At 37.8% G+C, this 20,214-nt stretch overlaps 1 protein-coding gene across 1 annotated transcript in view; it reads right to left on the minus strand.

Moving 5' to 3' along the window:
* Nucleotides 1-20,214, minus strand: part of il34 (interleukin 34) — a 54,294-nt gene that overhangs the window by 5,625 nt on the left and 28,455 nt on the right. The window contains exons 3-6 of the mRNA XM_007567534.2: nt 10,060-10,163; nt 9,046-9,123; nt 8,706-8,783; nt 3,122-3,229 (exon numbers count right to left, since the gene is read on the minus strand). Of these exons, the coding sequence (XP_007567596.1) occupies nt 3,122-3,229; nt 8,706-8,783; nt 9,046-9,123; nt 10,060-10,163 (368 nt within the window). The remainder of the gene's footprint in view (nt 1-3,121; nt 3,230-8,705; nt 8,784-9,045; nt 9,124-10,059; nt 10,164-20,214) is intronic.

Consider the following 20,214-nt stretch of genomic DNA (forward strand, 5'->3'; position numbering starts at 1 on the left):
TTCAAGTGTTGATTATCTGAAAGACCTTAGACATGAATTGCCCCATATGGGGTTTGAACCAATGACCTCAGCATTACCAGCACCACGCTCTAACCTGCTGAGCTAACCTACCTTACAAACTGTTGAGTTTCCATGGATTTAAGAAGAACTTACATGATTTTACCACAATGAAGATTTGATAAAAGTGCTTATATTCTAATGTTTTTCAAAACAACATGCATCATATTTTATTTTCCAGAGATTTTGTATTTTGAAGTGTTGATATTATTTTTGAACCATTTTTCATTTTCAAGGGTTGATTGTATTTCAGAGATATTTTTATTTTAATGTGTTAATTTTATTTTTTAACCATTTTTTATTTGTAAGTATTGATTTTATTTGATAGCCATTTAGCCAAGTCTCTGTAGAACCATTTGTCTCTGCTAATGACATCTTCAATACAAGTTTTTGATCCCAGGCTTAGTTTATGGACTGTAATGTGAAATTGGGCACAATTATAAGTCTGACAGTTTGTTCACCAAGTTACTGTGCTCTCTGAGAGGATCTGTGCTATAAGTATTTAACATTGTTCCATGCCAATCGTTGACATTAGTCTCTAACAAAATGTGGATCATCTACCAGGAACACTGCAAAGAGCCTGAGTTTCTGTAGTGTAGTGGTTATCACATTGGCTTTACATGCAAAAGGTCTCTGGTTCGAAACCAGACAGAAACAGATTTTTGCATGTTCTATTCATCACAGGTGTTTACTAAAGGTCAACAAGGGTTCTGTGGTGTCATGGTCTATACTCTGAATCCAGGCATCTGAGTGCAAACCTCAGTTGAATTTTTCATGCTTTGCATCTCACATCATCAACTTTGGAACCTCAAACTGAAACAAAGCAGAGAAGTTCAGTTCCTGTAGTGTAGTGGTTGTCATGTTTGCTTTACATGCAAAAGGTCTCTGGTTTGAAACCAGACAAACAGTTTTTGTAGGTTATGCATCTCTTGAGGTGCAGTGAGACAACAAGAGCCTTCCTCTTTGGTGATGGTTCATTTGCCAGTCGGCTTCTTTGAAATCAAAGCTACTTTACTTCAATTACCAATTGGCAGTTCTATGGCGTAATGCACATGTGTCAAACATGCATTACACCATGTTTGACACATGCACCGTGCTTTTATAGGCTGATGATTGACTTAAAATAGATTTTGTGCATGAATTGACTACAAACTACATTTCAATCAAAGGTTTGTAATGCGCTTCCTAACCAGACGCTCCAAAGCGTCCGGTCCATAACTCTTCGACATGCTGTCAGCTCCAGTCAGAAAGACGCATTTAGTTCAGAGACCATGAGATGATATTCAGAAAGAATGTTTTTAATTAATTGATTTCAGTTGCCTCTGAGACTAAATCTTTGCGTAAAGTCTATAATGTCTGCCCATGTGACTTGTTTTTATTATTTGCTTGCTTACCTTTAAACACTGATTTAAATATTGTAAATTTTAAACTGAGCAGTAATTTTACATCCATGGAAACTCAAATGTAATATTTAAAACTTCAATACATAAAATCAGTTATTTAACAATATGAGGTGTTTAATTTATTTTTAACATTGTATTTTTATACATTTATGCTAGAGGTGCCCAAGTCTAGTTTTCCAGAGCTACCATCTGCAGCTTTAGATGCATTCCTTCTCCAACACACCTGGACCACTGACTCATTATAAGCCTCTACAGAACTGAATGAGGGAAGTCAACCTTTTGTCTGGGGTGTTTTAGCAGGGATTCACTCCTGATTTGTACCGTCTATGTGGCCCGTTGAGGGGGGCCAATATGCTGAAGTGGCCCTCGGTGAAATTGAGTCTGACACCCCTGATTTAAAGCAACAAGATGCCCTAAAACAGCTCATTCTGAAAGGAGCCAAAAATAGGCATTATTGATCAAACTAAAATCTCATTAAGAATGATTTAGTGCAAAAAATGTAACAAACATGTCTTGGTGGCCCACAGACCTGTCCTAACCTGTTCACAGAAGCATAATTGGACACCTTCAGGTCGATCTTTGATGTACATAAACTTCAAGCTGCTGCTCAAAGTATTTTTTACTCCTGAACTTTGGAACCAACTGCATGAAAACATTCCTGCGATTGGCCCCTCCAAATTTTAATTCTTTTTATCTGAAGCCGAAATTAATTTTAAGACATTTGTCTGTAATATTTTTTCTTTTTCTGCGTACGAAACAAACCAGAGAGTCTGGGCTCCACATTCAGAATGATTTCATACAAAAAGACTTTTAAGGAGGCCCAGGACGAGGTTCATTGTGAATTGGTGCTAAATAAATAAACTGAATTTAATTAAATTTTAAGGAGGACTCCACAGTTCTTTCAGAAATGTAATTACAGTTTTAAAATAGCTAGAAGATTAAAAAACTCAACGTTTAATGTGATTTCAGGTCATTACTAGTACTGCTCATGACGAACAGATAAAATATTTCAGCATTGTGACCCAGGCAGTCTGAGATCCTAATGTTTGAGGGAGATAAAAGTACCTGAGGTCATCGACGGGAAAACATTCAGGGCCAACAAAAGAGCCTCTATTTTGCAATGCTATATTTGTCTGTTAAACAAATAATTCATTAAAGACATGAACAGAAGAAATACTTGAAACTACAAATCACGAGAGGATGAGCGAGATATGAATCCAGGATCAGAGATGGGATCAGCTTTGCTCCAGACTCTGCCTTCTGCGGCTGCAGGGTTCCTGTGTGCTGCTGTCTGCAGGGGCACCGTGGTGATTAATGCACGCCCTGCTTTTGGAAAATAGTCTAAACTGGATTAAAATATTGGATTTAAAAACAAATCCCAGCACAGATAAGCCGTTATAAAAGGAAAACCTGCAGACAGAACTGGTATTTATTCCCTCATCTGCACTTTACTGAATAATCAGACGCTGCATCTTGTACATTCACCTCCCCTGAACTCTTGTTTTCAATCATAAACAGAAGCTGCACTTAGGTTTCCATCAATAAGAGAATTAGTTCCTGATATTAAACAGATTACATCAATGTGACATTAGTTAGTGAATTGGTTAATTTTGGGAGAATGTGAGCGCAGCTGCGGAGCAAACATGTGAACTCGGTCTTACCTCAGGAGGATGTGACTGAACAAAGACTCCCTCAGCATCCCTGAACCGTCTCTCCAGCTCCGCCGTGTACGGACGCGAAGGATGCCTCTCCGGCAATACCCGGATGATCTGAAATAGGAACCCATTTTCAGTTTATAGCTCCTTTAATTTGGCATGATCACTTAGTGATGGAAGAAGCATAAAACTCAAGAAAATCTGTTGATACATAGTTCCCACAAGTCTGAACCAGAAGTGATTCGCCATCTAGGTAGGCAAAGCATACATAAACCATGGCTTCAAAACCAACAAAAAGAAAGTAGAGTACCCAACTGTAATCAAATAATAGTTGTAATGTACTTCTGTTGTTTATAAGTTAGATAGGAATAGAGAGCTAGTTCTAAACTTGTGACTTGCTGTTTTCATAGCAACTCCATAGCAGCTGTCATCAGTTACCTGCGATGCCTACCAAGATGGCTGTCAGCTGCAAAGTTCCCAGAAGTGACGTCAGATGAGAAACACGTATTTGCTGTCAGATGGAAATGTTAAGTTGGATTTTATTCTCCTGCAGGTCTCTGTAAAAATTAATGGTTGCTAAAGTAATTATTTTTGTCTAATTGCTCAACTCCTCCTCCGCTCTAACCTGTTCAGGACTTTAAGTCCTGAGAGACTGAATGTAGACAAATATCCATGTTTCTCAATTCATACGATGGTCTTTTATGCTGTAATCAACATTGTTTACCATGTTCTATTGGTACTCACATTTTTATTACAACTAAAGGCATAAATGGAATAACCTCTGGTTTATTCAATCACCATAAAGTCTTTTGAGTGTGTACAGAACAAAAATGTCAAATTTTACTGTTTGAAGATCGAGTATGTACTGTTTTCTGATACTGATGATGGATTACTGTGAGAAACAAAAAGCTGCTGAGTAATGTAAGAAGCAGAGTCAGAAAAAGCTGAGTCACTGGTTGCTATGGTGATTCCGCTCAATTCTGTTTTTTTCCCACCACAAGAGACAAGAAAGTAAACCTCAAACAAATAGCTGCCGTTTAAAAACTATAAGTTAAAGTAACTAAAGACTTGAACCGAGAGTGTGTGAACGTTCTGCTTCACAGGCAGATTTCTATCTGTGTACGGTTTTTTAAGTTGCAGATGTGAGGTGATAAAAAGTCCCTCCAGTTCCAGTTTGGTAAAAAAAAAAAAAGACCTGATATCTAATAGGAGTCTGGGTGGGAGCCATCTGCACTCAATTTGTCAGAAAAGTGTAAGACCGACATCAATGAGAGTCAGACACACTGAAAGAGAGTAGACAGAAACAAGTTTGATGTACAAACTGCATATGGAGATGAAACTGTGAGCATTAAAGTAGTTTAAGTTTAGTGAACTTCATATTTCACAGGGGCAAAATCTCTAAAGTGTGTGACATCATCATACTGTAAACTGAACAGGTGAGAAAAATCATTAAACTTGTGATTATGTAAAACCATAAAAAGGTATTGAAACGACAATGCGGTTCATAAAAGTCCAAATTTCTTTGAACTGTTTAAATATCAAACTGTTTCTGCTGGAAAGTGAAGTCGAGCTATGGAGCTTCAAAAAGCGCACAGTTTTCACTAAAATCTCATTAAAGTCAGTCCAAAAAATGTTTTTTAGGGGGAGGAGCAAACCAGAAACCAAAAGTAAACGGCAGGGATTGTATTTTTACCTCTTATTTAAGAGGGCATTGTCAAAAATGTTGACTTACTCACCTGCAAAAATGTAGTTTGAATGTGTATCTGAGGAGCAGTTGCATTAAAAGTTTTTATTAATAAATACAAAGAAATAGGAATACATTTGTGTCACCATGACACTGTTAATGTGCTGTTTACATTTAAAAAAAACCCCAAAAAGGCTGGAAAAAACCCCAAAACATTTATTGTTCTAAAACCCCGTAGGTTGACATTACACAGATAAGGAACTTGTTTTATTTGTTCATTTTTTCCACCAAAGAAAAGGTGTGATCATATCATGTGCTTGCGAAACCAACTGTTAGTTATAGGACAAAGTGGTGATCTAACCTGGAGCCACGCCAGCAGCAGCGTCGGCCGTTTCAAACAAGCCGTGTGACAGACCGACTCTGGAGAAGATGAACGCATCCTCGAGCATTAATCACGACGGCGTTCTCAGTTTTTACACATTGCGTTTATTTTAACCGTGTTAAAGAGCCTGACAGATGATTTGTGCAAAATGGAAGAAATTAATTGACAGATTGATTGGCGTTTTAAACAGCGTTTGAAAATAAAATTGGTGAATTCCTTGTAAGAAAACAGGAAGTTACTAGTTTGGAAAATGCATTATACAGAGTCAAAATGTTCCCACAACGTGTTTACTTGCGCAACTGGAACCACTGGAGCGCAACATGAGTTTCCATGTTTCCAACAGCAAAGAGCAATAATAAATTCTTGAGATATGAAACACTCTGCGCTGGACTGATGCGCTGCAGCTGACTGAAATAACTGATCAACTCACTTAGCTCCAAATACCAGCCGCTATTAGGTTACACGTCAGTCAAATGCAGTTAGGGGAAGCTATTTTTCATAAGTGGTCTGAATTTATGCCGGTAATTCCTGACGTGTGATTCTCAAGAGCGAGTCACAGAGCCTGCCTGAACAAAGAGTCACATCGGTTTATCGCAGAAATCTGGAACATTTAGACCAGATTTAACAAATCATTTAATGTATTTTGGAGAAGGAAAAAGGCTTTGTTGATCCGGCGAAGGTGGGAAAACTGGTGTGAGCTGCATGTGCTGGCATGCAGAGACGGATAAGGATTAATCGGTTGGGTTAAAAACACGAAAGAATAAATAATTTCTGTCTGAGATGATCTGAATGGGTCTGGCTCCACTTCGGCTGGTGTGTCTGTTTAACAACATCTTTCACTGCCATCCTCTAATCAAAAGTTAGACGTTTGATTTTACACAACATTTTAATCAGAAAGTGGTCTGTACTTTGACTGGGCCACTTTACTTGGATGTTTTTCTGCTTCAGTCAACTTGTTTGGGATCATCGTCCTGTTTGGGCCAAACTTCATCTGTCAAATAATACTGGTTTCTTTTCCACTCAATGCCAACAGTATGCACAAAAAAATATGGCAAACCATTATACATTATACCGCCATCGCCATGCTTCATAGTTGGTGCTGATATGTTGTGTTTGCAAACGTAAGTCAAGCTGCGATATCGTCACTTTCCTAAAATTATGGCTGAAGACACTTCTGCCAAAAGTGATTTTGGAAAGAAAAAAAAGAAAAAACTGCCACCTCTCTTTTAATGATTTTTATTAGAGAGAAGAAGGCTATGGTATCACATTCCCACCAAAAATCTTGAGGAGCCGAATAAGGAACCACAACAGTGCATTTTTTTCAAAAATGAGTGCATAATATTTCCATTTATTCACGGGCCAATTAATGCACCACTGCAAGTAATAAAACATTCCCCCTCCAGCTGGTGTATTTCAAATTAAAATTCAAAGATACTTTATTGATCCCGAAGGGAAATTAAATGCTCTAATACCTCAAATTAATTCAAATTCCTTATAGAGTCAAATCAGTAAGAGAGCAGCAGCTCCTCTTATTGACTGTAGGGAGGATGTGTCATGGATTTAAAGCATAGAAGAAGAAAACAAAGCGGAAGCAGAAGAATACAAACCAAAAAATGTGTGGAAAGGAAAAACTTTTTTTCCCCTTCTTTCCTCCACCTCCTTCTCTTTTTTTTAATTTTAGGCCAAAATCAGATCAATCAGAAGCGTTTCCCAGACGCGCCCACTAAACACAGAGAGCGACCACAATTTTTCAGCGTTTTATCGCTCACTGTGCTGCGTTCATGAACCAGTGAATAAATGAGCCAAGTTTATTTGTATGGTTCAGCAACAAGGCAGTTCAAAAACGTTTAAATACAGTCATAATTTATGAAACGATAAGCATTACATTTTGTCAAATACCATCATCAAAACCATCAAGCAAATACACTTCAAATATGTTGATCAGTTTTCCAGTTGGTATGAATCAAAGGCAACGTTAAACAGCCTTAATTCAAAGTGAATCAGTGTTTCAGCTGTTTTGCAGTTCTCTGGAAGTTTGTTTCAGATGAGTGAGAATACCTGCTCTCTCAATAAGTGTGGTGATGTGATTGGTTACTAAGCTCCTCAGTGTTTTTGGCAGGAATGTGACGCCATAAGAGCCTTTGTAATTCAACCCTGTGAAAATGCCATACTTGTTCAGTCTTTTCCTAGTTGCCCCATCATGAACTTTAACACTAAACCTGCTAACTGAGGCATGTGGGTTCTGAGATGGAGCTCTCTGGGTTTCCTGCAATTAAACTGGGTCATCCATTCCTGGGAAGGCTGGCAGATGTTTTAAATACTTTCCTGTGGTGAATAATCTCCCTCTCTGCAGAATGATGAACTTTGAATTGTTGAAGCAGTAGTCTTATAATGCTTCCCACATTGAGCTCCTTGCTGATGTTTTTCCATATTGGACCATCTGTATACTTCAGAGCAGAAAACCACCAAAACTCTTGCTTTTATGGAAATGTTCATGCTACTTACTGCCTGCTATTCCCCCCATTTTAGATACCATGGGAGTAGCACAGTATCTAAAGTCAATCCTCTTTTCAGGAGGAAAGTCCACCCTGAAAAGAGGATGGACTTTCTTCTTTTCAGTCACACCTTTTTCATTTTGGCATCAATAAATAAAAACAGAGTTTGACTAATCTACACACCCATATTAGCTCAGATTTTAACGATAAGATTAGTTTCCATTATATGCAGATGATACACTGCTCTACATTACGACATCACCTACTGAACCTTCAGAATCACATAAAGACGGTAACAAAGTTGGCCTTCTGTCACCTGAAGAACATTTCCAGGATTGGAACACTAATGTCTCAGTGAGATCTAGAGGAACTGTCAGCTCAGAGAATAGACTGTTGGTTTATAAATCACTGAACATCTTGAAGATCTGCTGGTGTTGTATGAACCTCCCAGGTCCCTCAGGTGTTCTGGTTCTGATTCTGCTCTGCATCCCAAAACCAGAACCAAACATGGAGAAGCAGCATTCAGCTTCTATGCACCACAAATGCATTTTCTGGTTTGTTCTGGAACAAACTTCCAGAACAAACTTCTGGAAGTTTGTTCCATAAGTTTTCTGGAACAAACTTCCAGAAAACTTCAAAACAGCCGAAACACTGAGTTCCTTTAAAACTACACTAAACACCCATCTGTTTAGAGTTGGCTTTGATTCATAACTGGAACATTGATTAATTCTAGTCTTCAATATTTGATGAATCCTGATCATTTTGGGGATGAAATTTGACAGAATGTGATGTTTTTGCTTGTTTGCCTTTCCCAACATAACTGGTTACTGTGTTGCTTTTATTATGGGAAGAGCTTTGAACTGACTTGTTTCTGAAATGTTCCAGAAAAATAAACTTGACCTGCCCTTGACTTTGTCTCTGTGGAAAACAGAGGGACAGAACCAGATCCAAGCTGTCTCTGTCCTGTTAGCATTGGCAGATTTTTGCTAAATGTTTTTCAGTGCCTATATTAACTGAATGGTAATGTACCTTTTTTAAGACGCCTTGGTTGACTTGAAACCACAGCCTCTGGAGAACCAGCTCATCCAGTCCGTCCACCTTTAATTTCTGAGAACAGGGTACAGTTGGCATATTAAAACATTAAAATAATACATTTCCACTAATGTTTAATTTAGAAATCTCAAAATTAGAGGCATGAAACCAGACCCATAGCACAACAATCATTCGTAAGACTCATCACTGGAGCAAAGTCCAGGCATTTGAACAGGACAGTAAATTTGTAGAACTTAATGTTCTGCATCCGCTCCGATACAACCACTCTGCACCAAACTGAACTCTGCGGTGAAACTATAAAAATCTTGATTCATACCATTTTGCTGATATTTGACAGCTTAAAGATTTCCTCGTGGTGAACTCGGATGAAGTAGTTGATGGGAAAGTTGTGCTTCTGAAACAGAGAAACGGAGAGATAAAATCCTTTAAAATGTCTATCATTAAATCAAAAGGAGAAAAGTTTCAGAAACGTAAATGTTTAGCAAACTCTGCAGCTTCAGATTATGCTGCTGCTTGACTAAAAGCTTCACGTTTACGGTTGCTGGAAACACCTTTAGCATCCTGCTCTAAGTATTTATTGCTTAGTTTCTAGTTCAAATATCTTATTACACTCGAATTAACACAAAACTCACAAGATACAGGAGCTTATTTTAAGTCAGTAATTCCTGAATATTGATAAGTATTAGTTCTGCTGGCAGATTATTTCACTTGTAGGAAAACGTCTTTGTAAGTGAAAAAATCTGCAAGCGGAAGTATTAATTTGATTATTCACTTAAAACAAGCTCCTATATCTTGCTGAAAAGTTACTTATAAGTTAGTTTTGTTGTATTTTAAATTTACAAAGCACTAGAAACCAGAGTTGGGTACGATTAAAATACCAAAATTTCCACTTAGCTTTACATTTGGGTCCATCTGATTATGTAATTTTTAAATATTAAATGATTGATTATTTGATCAGTTTCTCACTACTTTAGTAGACTTTTTACCAAATACTTCCTTTACTCTAACTTTAGTCATTTCTTGGACGAATGCGTTTTACTTTTACTTGAGTACAATGTTTGGATGCTTTACCCATTTCTCCTAAAAACGACACAAAAATACTTAAGATTTTGTGTTTTTGTGGTGAACTTGCTTGAATTGTTTTAATGTTTTAAACTGTTTTTATTGCTTCTTTATTGGCCCTTTTATCACATGCAGTAAAGTTTTAGGGCTTTGAACTGTTTTGCATCCCAACACCATTTTAGAGGAAACCGTTAACAGATGAAGGATTTTATTCACGCTCATTGCTTCAGGATCGGTTCCGGTCCATTTTTACGTCGCCTCGTCTTACCATGTACCGTCGCCTGTGGCTCAGGCTGTCGTTGAGCGTCTTGAGGGGCGTGCACATGCTGGCGGGCGTGGAGGCCATCAGAACGGGAGCCATCAGAAACAGGCCTGCAAGAGACGGGACAGACGGAGAAGATTAAATGTACGACGTGCAGCTCATGCCTCCAACACCCCGATTTAACGGCTGGAGTTTAATCTCAGTCTGAGCTAAGATTTAATCTAGATGTGCAAAGTGGTGTTAAAGGAGGTGCTGTTATGTTTCCGATACATCTCACCTTGAGATGATCCAGTTAGCGTAAATGATTAATAATTTGATCAGTTACTCAGAACGAGTAGGCTTTTTACCAAATACTGTTTTACTCTTACTTGATTAAAGTCCAGAAATCACAGAGAAAGAAAGACGACTAGGAAGCAGGGCTGCAACTTAATTATTATTATTATTATTATTATTATTTTAATAATCAATTATTCTGACAATTAGTCGTTTGAAAAAATAGCACATTTTACAGATTTTTCATTCAACACCATAAATGTTGGAATTACATTAAAAAAGCAAATAAATAAACAAATCCCCCTTTTTAAACAAGAAAAACATTTTATTGCCTAACATACATTTGTTTTTAACTGGGCGAAGCCAAAACTGCCACTTGAGGAGTTTTACATAAAACATATTTACAGACAAAGGCTTTTTTTAATCTTAAATGAAAAACTAATATATTTTTTGTACAGTTTTGGAATAATTACGACTGCATTTTTTTTCTGTCTGTATGCTGCAGTTAGTAATTAACCAATCACTAAGTTAGTTGACGATTATTTCAGTAATTAATTCAACTAATAATTTCAGCCCTAAATGTATCGTGTGCTTTTCTTCCCTCGAGATTAGATGGAAATAATTTACAAAAACAAAAAATATTTTTTGCCAACATTACTCAAACAGGGTGTACTTACTTAAAAACTTTATTAAAACACAACCCTGTGTGTTTTCTTTTTTTAAAAAAAGGAACAAATTGCCCACATTTTTACGGCAGTCATGCCCCAATAAGCAGACGGGACGTTTCTGACTGGAACAAACAGATAATGATCTTTGTTATGCAGCGACAGAAATATAAATTCTCCCACCAAAGTTAAATATGTGCAGCGCTCCTGTTGTTCCCACAGTTAAACGCTTTTTCCCCCCAGCTTTTACAAAGCTGGAAAAAAATCTGAAAAGGCTTCCTTCATAAAATAAACCAAAAGTGTGAAAAATCACAAATTACAGTCCGGGGACCAAAAAATAAACATTTTCAAATCAGACAATCTGGACTTGTTTGAGTATTTTCTAAAGACAAACAAATACTTTTGAAGCACACATGTTTGTTAAAAATCAAAATATGTTCCTGATAACGTTTCCAAGTCCGTCACAGTTGCTGTAATGGTCTGCATTAGGAACAGGCCTGCCAGTGTCTCAATGTTTGTGACTGATTTCGTTTGAAGGAAAATCCAAATGAAACTGCTGGTGATGGAAATGGAGCATCTTTAATAATAAAAACACAAGAAAAAAACAAGCAGAATGCAACAATGAGCAATAAAAAACAGGTTACATACAGAGGCAGGGAGGAAAATGAGATGGGAACCAGGTGAGGTAATCACCCCACTGTTGTCAACTCAGCAACTTTCTTGCTGAATTCAGCGACATTTCAGACAAAAAAAAAAAAAAAAAATTGGTTTCGACCAAAATCTGAATCAGCAGGTCAGGCTGCTTGAAGATTAGTGAACGGCCAGAAAACTAGCCACAATAATTTCTTTCTTCTTCTTCAAACTGTTTTCAACAACTGCTGTCTGCTGCAGATAAGATACTGCCTGATCATAGGCGCTCCTCATAACCCCACTTCAAAAACCAAACTATCTTTGACTTTTGAACATAAACGTCTTTACATTTCACCTCCCAAACCCATTAGCAAAGCAAACAGCGATATATTTTCTGTCTCCAGCTTGGTAGTGGTGACTACTGGACTTACAGGAACCTCATTTCTTTGGTTGGAAAGATTGTAGTCAAGATAATCTCCACCACATGCTCCATCATCTGCATCGCCCTCAAACATGATAAAAGATCCAGATAACGAGCAGCATATGGAAAACACACCAGCTCTTTGGATTAATTTGGGGGTGAGGCTAGAGGAGTAACTGTGCAGTTATTATTTCAGAGAAGCAAATAGATTAGAGGGAGTTATTGTGTGCTGCAGAACAGGTATGCAGGTCAGGAGGATAACTTATCTGTACTGATCCCTGGATTTGTCTGGTTATCTCTGAAACAGATGCTTGAGCATCACCAGTGTCCTAAATGCTTCCTGTCTTCAGCTTTTCTACAGATTTCAGGTTTCAGGCGACGATGGAAGAAAAGTATTAGCTGCTCAACCTCTCACAGCTAGCTAAGCTAGGTTGGTGGAATCAACTAACTGACTGACTCACTCACTCTTTGGTTACCTAGCAACTCACTCACTCTTTGGTTGCCTAGCAACAACATGTTGAGTAACTTGCGCAGCAGCAGTTTAAGGTTTCATAAAAATAATGACTTGGGAGTTAAAACTGGATAAAACGGGAAAAGTTTGGCAGAATTTCAGATATTTAAAACAAAAAACTAGTTAATAATTATCAATAGGCAATTATTGATATCAGTTGATATGAAACTAATGGTTAATCGATTCTTGCTCAGTCTGGACGGAGACGCCGCCAGGCTTTTCATGACTTAGCAACCTGCTAAAACAAAGGTTTGCTGGGATTTTGAAAAGTTACACACGACTGAATTCAGACATGATTGGGCTTTATCGATAATTATCGATGCTCTCATGGAGCCAACGGAGGAGAAAATGGTAAAAAGTGCGATTCATGATAACATGATCAACATGATAAAGATTAAATAAGAAATATTCATAATAAAGACAAAAACAATAAATGCCCATAACTAATGTGAAGTTTGGAACAGCTCTACCTGAAAAACCCTTAGCAGACGTAAACGCACCCTGCATACCTCAGAGGCCAACCCGGGACGCTGAGCCTCGTTAACCCCCGACTGGCTGCACAGATTCTCATATTTAGAATTTTCACGGACATTCTGGTGCTGATAAATCTGGTGATTCCTATTCCATGTGTCTTCTTATTGATACAGTTTCTGCAACAAATGCAAAATCAGTTGCATTGATTTGCTTTTCTGCTAATGTGGTGTGATGTCTTGTTATTTTAACGCAACAATTGCTCAACAGTAGCATTTGCTCAGATCAGCTCATCACGCCGAGGAAAACAAATTAAACCCAACTTTCCAGCCACATGATGAAAAGCAGGGCTGCACAAGTCAATTATGTGGGCCTGCAGGCTCAGTCCCTGCTTATCAGTCTGCATTCTGTGGTGTGCATCACTATTCAATGTCACATGCTGTTCTTATTATTATATTTTTTTTCTTTAATTATGTAAAGCACCTTGAAATGCCTTGCTGCTGAAATGTGCTATACAAATAAAATTTGATTGATTGATTGATTTATCCTCCTAAATCCACTGTTTCACCCAATAAATGAGGACAGTCCACCTGCTTTTATTTAATATCGGTGTAAACACAGCTTTTCTTGATTCCTCAGATTATTGTTTTAGACTTATTTTCTTTTTGAGACACATCAAGATCAGGAATGTGGCAGAAAGTATTATTAAATAACAAACTGCTAAGTTATGAATAAATAGTTTTCTCTGCATTCAACGAGAATCTCTTGAAATCAAGTTTTTCCATATTTGTTGACAGATAATTTTAGAAAAAAATTGAGCTCCTCTGCCTTCTGGAAACAACCAATCAGAGCCAGGAGGCGGGTCCTATCGCTGTCAATCACCCTTCTCTTTTTTACCTTGCTCTCTGTTATGCTGCATGAATGCTAAGGCTAGTTAGTATAGCCACCAATGACATTTTTCTGTAACAGTAAGTTGTTTCTTCACCATTAGCACTTTTGGAAGCACGTTCATGAGCTTGATTGACAGCACTAAGATCCTCCCCTGGCTCTGATTGGTTGTTTTTGATGCATTTCTTCAAACAGCAATAGTATATTGGAAGCACACACTCTAAAAGATTAATACACTTCTTTTTCTAAAGAACCTTTAACACTGGAAAACATGTTAAAATTCCAAAGTAAATTAATTAAGCAACCAAAAAACAAAAAATGCAATTAATTATGAAATTTTTATAAGCAAAATTGTCCTTGGAAAAAAGGGCCAGCTGAGACCAAAGCACCAGACTGAAGACTTTTATCATCCAGTTTTTGGTAGTAAAAAACTCGTTACTTCCCAACTCTGCTTCCTATAAGCCATAATAATCTAAATAAACACTAAATGCTTAGTAAGAGTTTCACATTTTGTTCTGAATAACAGCTGAATTACATTTCTGGTACTAAATGCTGTGAGAAAACAAAAATGCCGTCTCAGCAACTGCAGGTCAGACATGATGGGAGGACAAAAACCCCGGTGACGAAGTCTCTTTTCCTGATGCTGAACTTGTAAATTGGAAACGGTTGGAGGACAATTTATCTGCTAAACTGTATCCGTAGAAGATGGCTTCCAGATGGCGCGCTGCATTATTAAGCTAATCTGTGGGACGATCTCCACTGGCGACTATGTCAGAAACTCGGAAACTGTCACTCAAATGTAACCTCGGGGGTTTCTTTTCCTATTAACGCTCTGGGACTGCATCAGACGGCTCTGATCGGAAGCACTGCTGGATCAAGGGGTGACGCAGATAAAACCCCACATATCAATCTGTGCTAATAGCTGGTGCTGCTCAGGATGAAAACGACCTGGAGACGCCAGCGAGAGCCAAAGTTTGGTCGTTTAGAGCGCTGATGCTAAGCGTGTGTCCCAGAGGCAGCAGGCTGTCTCACTTTAAAACAGAGAGTAAGCTGAATATCCACCCTGATAATCTATTTCACTTTCATTTGTTCATTCTTCATAAGCCAGCTTCTGCTAAAAACAAAACATAAATGAGGATGGGAGGATTTCAAACACAAATTTTCAGCTCTAACTGATGTTTGCTGGAAAAACTAAAGAGTAAAATTTACTGTAAAAAAAATCTTTGTAACAATTTGCAGAGGGAAATTTAAATGCCATGAATTCAAGAACATCCAGTAAATTATACTAGAAGAAAACTAAAGACGCTGTAAAACCAAAATCTTAGCCAGTATTTTTACTCTCGTTTCTGGTGGAAATGTCTTAACAGGCTGAAATAACACAAAACAACTTGCAAGTAACTCTTCAAAAATATACAGGAGTTTATCTTTAGTTTATTTTTCATTTAGTTTTTTCCTTTTGTTGCATTTTCTGGGGGCATCTTGTACACAGTTAGCTTTGTGATTGCACCTGTTAACAAATTTAAAGCGATAGCGCTGTAAATCAGTACAGCATGTTCATTGATCTGTGCCGTAGAGAAAATCTATTGATCCATGTCAGAAGAAACGTCTAGAAACGGCTTGAGCAACATGAACCAGAGTCGATCTGCAGGGAAAAGTCCAGTTCATGAACCTTTCTGCCAGAATGTCCCGGCAGGTGCTAAGGTGTTTATGCAACACACACTCCTGCATTCAGAAAGTTGAAGGTTTCACAGCAGGAATACACACAAAGGGTGAAAGGGGGAACGTAAACGATCCAATCAGTTCCACTAAATTATCCAACGCTCGCTAAAAGCTGAGCTGCACCTGCAGCAGGAGATTCCTGCTGCAGGTGCAGCTTCAAATGAAGGAAGCTTCAAATGAAGGAATCATTCTTGGGCTGAAATCTTTCCCCGTGAAGATGGATGACCAAAGCTGCTGCTCAGTCCAACCCGCTGCAGGGAGAGCAACACATTCGCTCTGTGTGAAACACGGTCACGCTCAGCGGCGCACCTGCAGGCGGCAGCGGCTCAATCGAAGAACTTTAAGGCAGAAGAGCCGCAGAGAAACTGTGTTAATTTCTGAAACGGTTCAAAGTGGAAAAAAAACTAAAGATGGACGACGACAGAGAGGCAGCAGGTGAGTCTTAATTTGCTCTGAGTATTTTACTTTAAGGAGAAAACATCTGAAACTGTAGTGGATCTGCAGACTCAACATGTTCTTCTCTTCCAGATAAATCAGTTTATTAAAGCGTCTGAAGTTTCTGTCTAAGCCAGAATATCTTAATCTGATCAGTTAAAGAAAGAACACAGCTGCGTTTGAGGCTGGACCGCTTGGTTTTAATGCCTCTCTTTCTTTTGCTTTGTCAAATTGTCTTTTCTTATCCTCATTTAGTTTATTTTAATAATTCTACAAATGTTTGTCACTTGTACTTACATTTTTTCAAATATTTTATTGTTTTTTTTATTTATTTCATACTTGAATAACAAGCTATTGCACCAATAACTTCATTTCATGCATAAATATTTTCCTAATATTTTGTCTTATTTATTTTATGTATGGTTGTAAAACTCCTTTTTCAATGTATATTTAATTTATTTTAACATTTTCTTTTGTAATTTAACTTTGAATTTCCTAATTTCTATTTTACATTTTCATAGCTTTTATTTTTAATTTAACACGTCCTTCCTATTTTATTTGCACCCTGATTTCGACTGATATTTTCAATTTCTGTTAAATTTTAACATTCTATTCCTCAAACATTTATTTACCGTTTTAATTTCATCATCATTATTAGCGTTTAGTTTAACTTAATGTTCTTTAACCGGTTAAATATTTTAGTTGTGCATCATTTCTTTTTATTAGTTTTTCTGTTTTTGATATTTTAATTATTTACAAATCAATTTTTTTTGTTCTAAATTTGAGCTTTAACTGGTCGGAGCTTTAACTGGTCGGAGCTTTAACCAGTTAAGCATCATAGCATCCTGAATCCTCCAGGTTGGATTCCTGTGACTGAAGCATCTCAGATATTTTTCAGGAGTTCATGAAATGCTCTCAACCTGTGATGAAAGTGGCTGGTGATGATGTAGTTTCTTTAACCATCTGGAAACCTTTTAACACACGGAGAACAAAACCATTTCAAAAGGTGAAGCAAACATACTCCAGGGCAGGAATGTTGGATCGTCACAGCTGCATGTCTGGAAGTGCATGGGTTCTGGATAATCCAGACCGCCCAAACCGTTCCTCATGGTTACATTTCCACTCACTTTGCAGCCGGTTTGATCAGTTCTTCTCGGATACAGTTGATTATTTTGCATCAGACTGAGTCCATGCAGAAAGCCGTGTTTCTGCAGGTTGACGCATGTTTATGAGCGAGAGTTGGGATCGTTTGCGCGGGCAAACATGTTACTTTCATTTATTCGTGTCATCGCCACTGCAGGGAGAACATTTAGTCTTTTGCTTAGGATCAAAACTCAAACAGCCTTCAGTCCAAGAAGGTTTACTTTTTTTTTTTTTACGAAGTGAGACATGCATGAGAAACAGAACACAGAAACGAACAGATGCCTTTTTTTAATGGTCTCCACCTGTGACGTTCTGACACTTGACGGCCTTACCGCCTGAACCACAATAGCTTCTCCACATCTGTCAACAATCACAGAGCAAAACAGAAAGCCTGAGCAACACTTAGAGGAAGCAGTGGAGCCAAACACGACCCACCCAACCATCTACTCATCCATCAAGGATGTTTTCACACCTGATAATCCAGTAGACTCGGTTTGATTTGGGACCAAAATTGCAGCATTTATTACATTTTCAGCAGCTGCGGTTCACTTTCACACTGCACTGTGTCAAACAATGCAAACATTTAAAAAACCTTGTTCCCCTCCTCACCTGTGGGGGAGCTACACCAAAAAACGACACAAAAACCTCTGAAGAAGACACTGAGCGCAACTTCCATCTTCACAAAATGTAGACAAAAATGGAGTAACATCAGATTTTAGCAGTTGTAAGATTACTCATTTGTCTCTGGTAAAAAGACAAAAGATGAACCCAGAGTTGGTAAAATAACAATCCTTTGATGGATTATAGTACCGAATATTTATGTACATTTAAACTGTAAATTTATCACATCGGTTGGTAAAATAAAGACAGACGTAGTGAAGAAACTCCTCAAAGAAAGAAAGACCTCATCTGACCAACAACCAACTCTAAGCCATTCTCTTTTTTAAAGGAAAACATTCTCTGTCGTTAAAGACAATAAAATTGTGTTTTTCTGTTAACCAGTTCTGTTTTTTGGTTTCACTGTCTTCAATCAGCCCCTCCTGCTGGGGAAGTTTAAAATATGAGGACAATTTTAGGGAAATATTTCGGCCAGAAGACAAAAACAAATTTCCTAAATTTTCTCAGAACAAAAAGTCACGAGTCGAACTGAAAAACACCTGCAGTGGATTACAGTGACAGAAACATAAGAATGCTTCCAGGTCAGCGTAATTTGGCTGGATGTGGAGATGAAAACAAACCATTTACATTCATAAGAACCTCATGCAGCACAAAATGGTAGCAGGTTGCATCACAAAAACATGAGGACGACAGGAGTAACCTGAAAAACAATCACAACACGGTCAAAGGTCAACAAAACTACGCTAAAACTACCGGCTACTACGGCTCCATCGCAGGAGATTCGACAACCTGGGGAAATAAAATGTTCCCCGTCGCCACGGCAACTCGGACACAGTCAGACCAATCAGAGACGCCCGTTCCCTTCACTAAACTCTTTGCATATGTCTAATCTAAGCAAGAAAATAAAATAACATCCAAACAGGAGAAAAAGGATGCAAACATTAAAATCCCAATATGTACACTGTAAAAAAAAAACTTCTCTGATTTATGGCAGAATTTTACAGTGTAAAATATGGCAAAACCCATATTTATACGGAAAATACAACATTTTACCCTATTTAGGTAGTAAATTGGGTCAAATTGGTCACATTTTACTGGTAAAATACAGTAAATTACCAGTTTGTGTAACAATGACTTCATTTTTTAGATTTCATGCAACAATTAAATTTCACCATATTAATACGCTAAAATTCTGACAACCACATTTGCTGGTATTTTACAGTAAATTACAGATGCTTTTGGGTGTTTTTTTACAGTGTGGTAATTGGAAGAAATTATTTAAAATTCTTTTATTTTAGAAATTAAATAAAACCATGACGGAGAAGCATGTTTTGAAGAGACTTGGTCATTGTGTCGTCCACTCCTGCTGGCAAACAGGAGCGTTCCTCCAGTTGTTGTTGGAGGAACAAACTGTCCTCCATCAGTCAGGGAGTTATGAGAAGTAAAAAGAGAGAAAAAAGCAGTAAATAGATGAAAAAATTATTTTAAGGCGATCTGAAAAACAGAGACACTGACTGGATTTTGTTCTTCGTATAACATGAAATTTAAAACCCTTTACTGAATCATCGTTTTCCATAAAACTCCACGACCTCATTAAGTTCAGGATGTCCTGTTGCTCCCGTTTGAGACTGAATTTCTTTTTCCACTTCTTCCAAGTCAATCACTTTCAATGTTCTCTGGCACTAATGTCCATTATGGAAATAATTTGATGCTTTTGCATGTTTTATTTCGGCATTCTTGTGCTCTGAGAACTCTTCAGCTTCTTTATCGCTCCAACATAAAGCCGTGAACGACGTGTAGCACTGCGGTTTGTGAAATGACTCGTTCAACAGGATGTTTCCCAAATCAACTTATGTTCACTGCTCTGTCACAGCGACTGCAGCCTCCACATTTAATGATGCAGAAGGATCTTTAGCCAGGATTTCTTGGTAACATGGTCCAATGTTGACCCTTTGCAGCTGCGTCATTCGAGGCGCCATGATGGACGTTGGAAGTTATGACCTGTGATGTTGAAGAGCGACTGACGTTTTTTATTATCAGCGTTGCCATGATTTACTGCTGTCCACGCAGAGCGGTGGATGGAGTCTCATTAGACAAAAATTAAGACTTTAAGTTTAAACTAAAAAGCTTTAAATGGGATACATTAGGAACAAAATTCACATTTTGAATGTTTTTGTACTTCTGTTTTAGTTTCTATTGCTTCTAAAAAACCAGAAAGTCTTTTAGCAGAGCTGAGAAGTATCTAGTTACTTTTACGCAGTTGCATAAGAAACGTGTGCTTTTTTTTTAAATTGTACTTTTACGAGTATTTTTACTATGTTGTACTTTTTACTTTGGTAACACTTTATTTGAAGGGGGTTGAATAAGACTGACATAACACCTGTCAT

Source organism: Poecilia formosa, unplaced genomic scaffold (assembly GCF_000485575.1).
Source record: "Poecilia formosa unplaced genomic scaffold, Poecilia_formosa-5.1.2 Scaffold209, whole genome shotgun sequence".
In the NCBI taxonomy this organism is placed as follows: Eukaryota; Metazoa; Chordata; class Actinopteri; order Cyprinodontiformes; family Poeciliidae; genus Poecilia; species Poecilia formosa.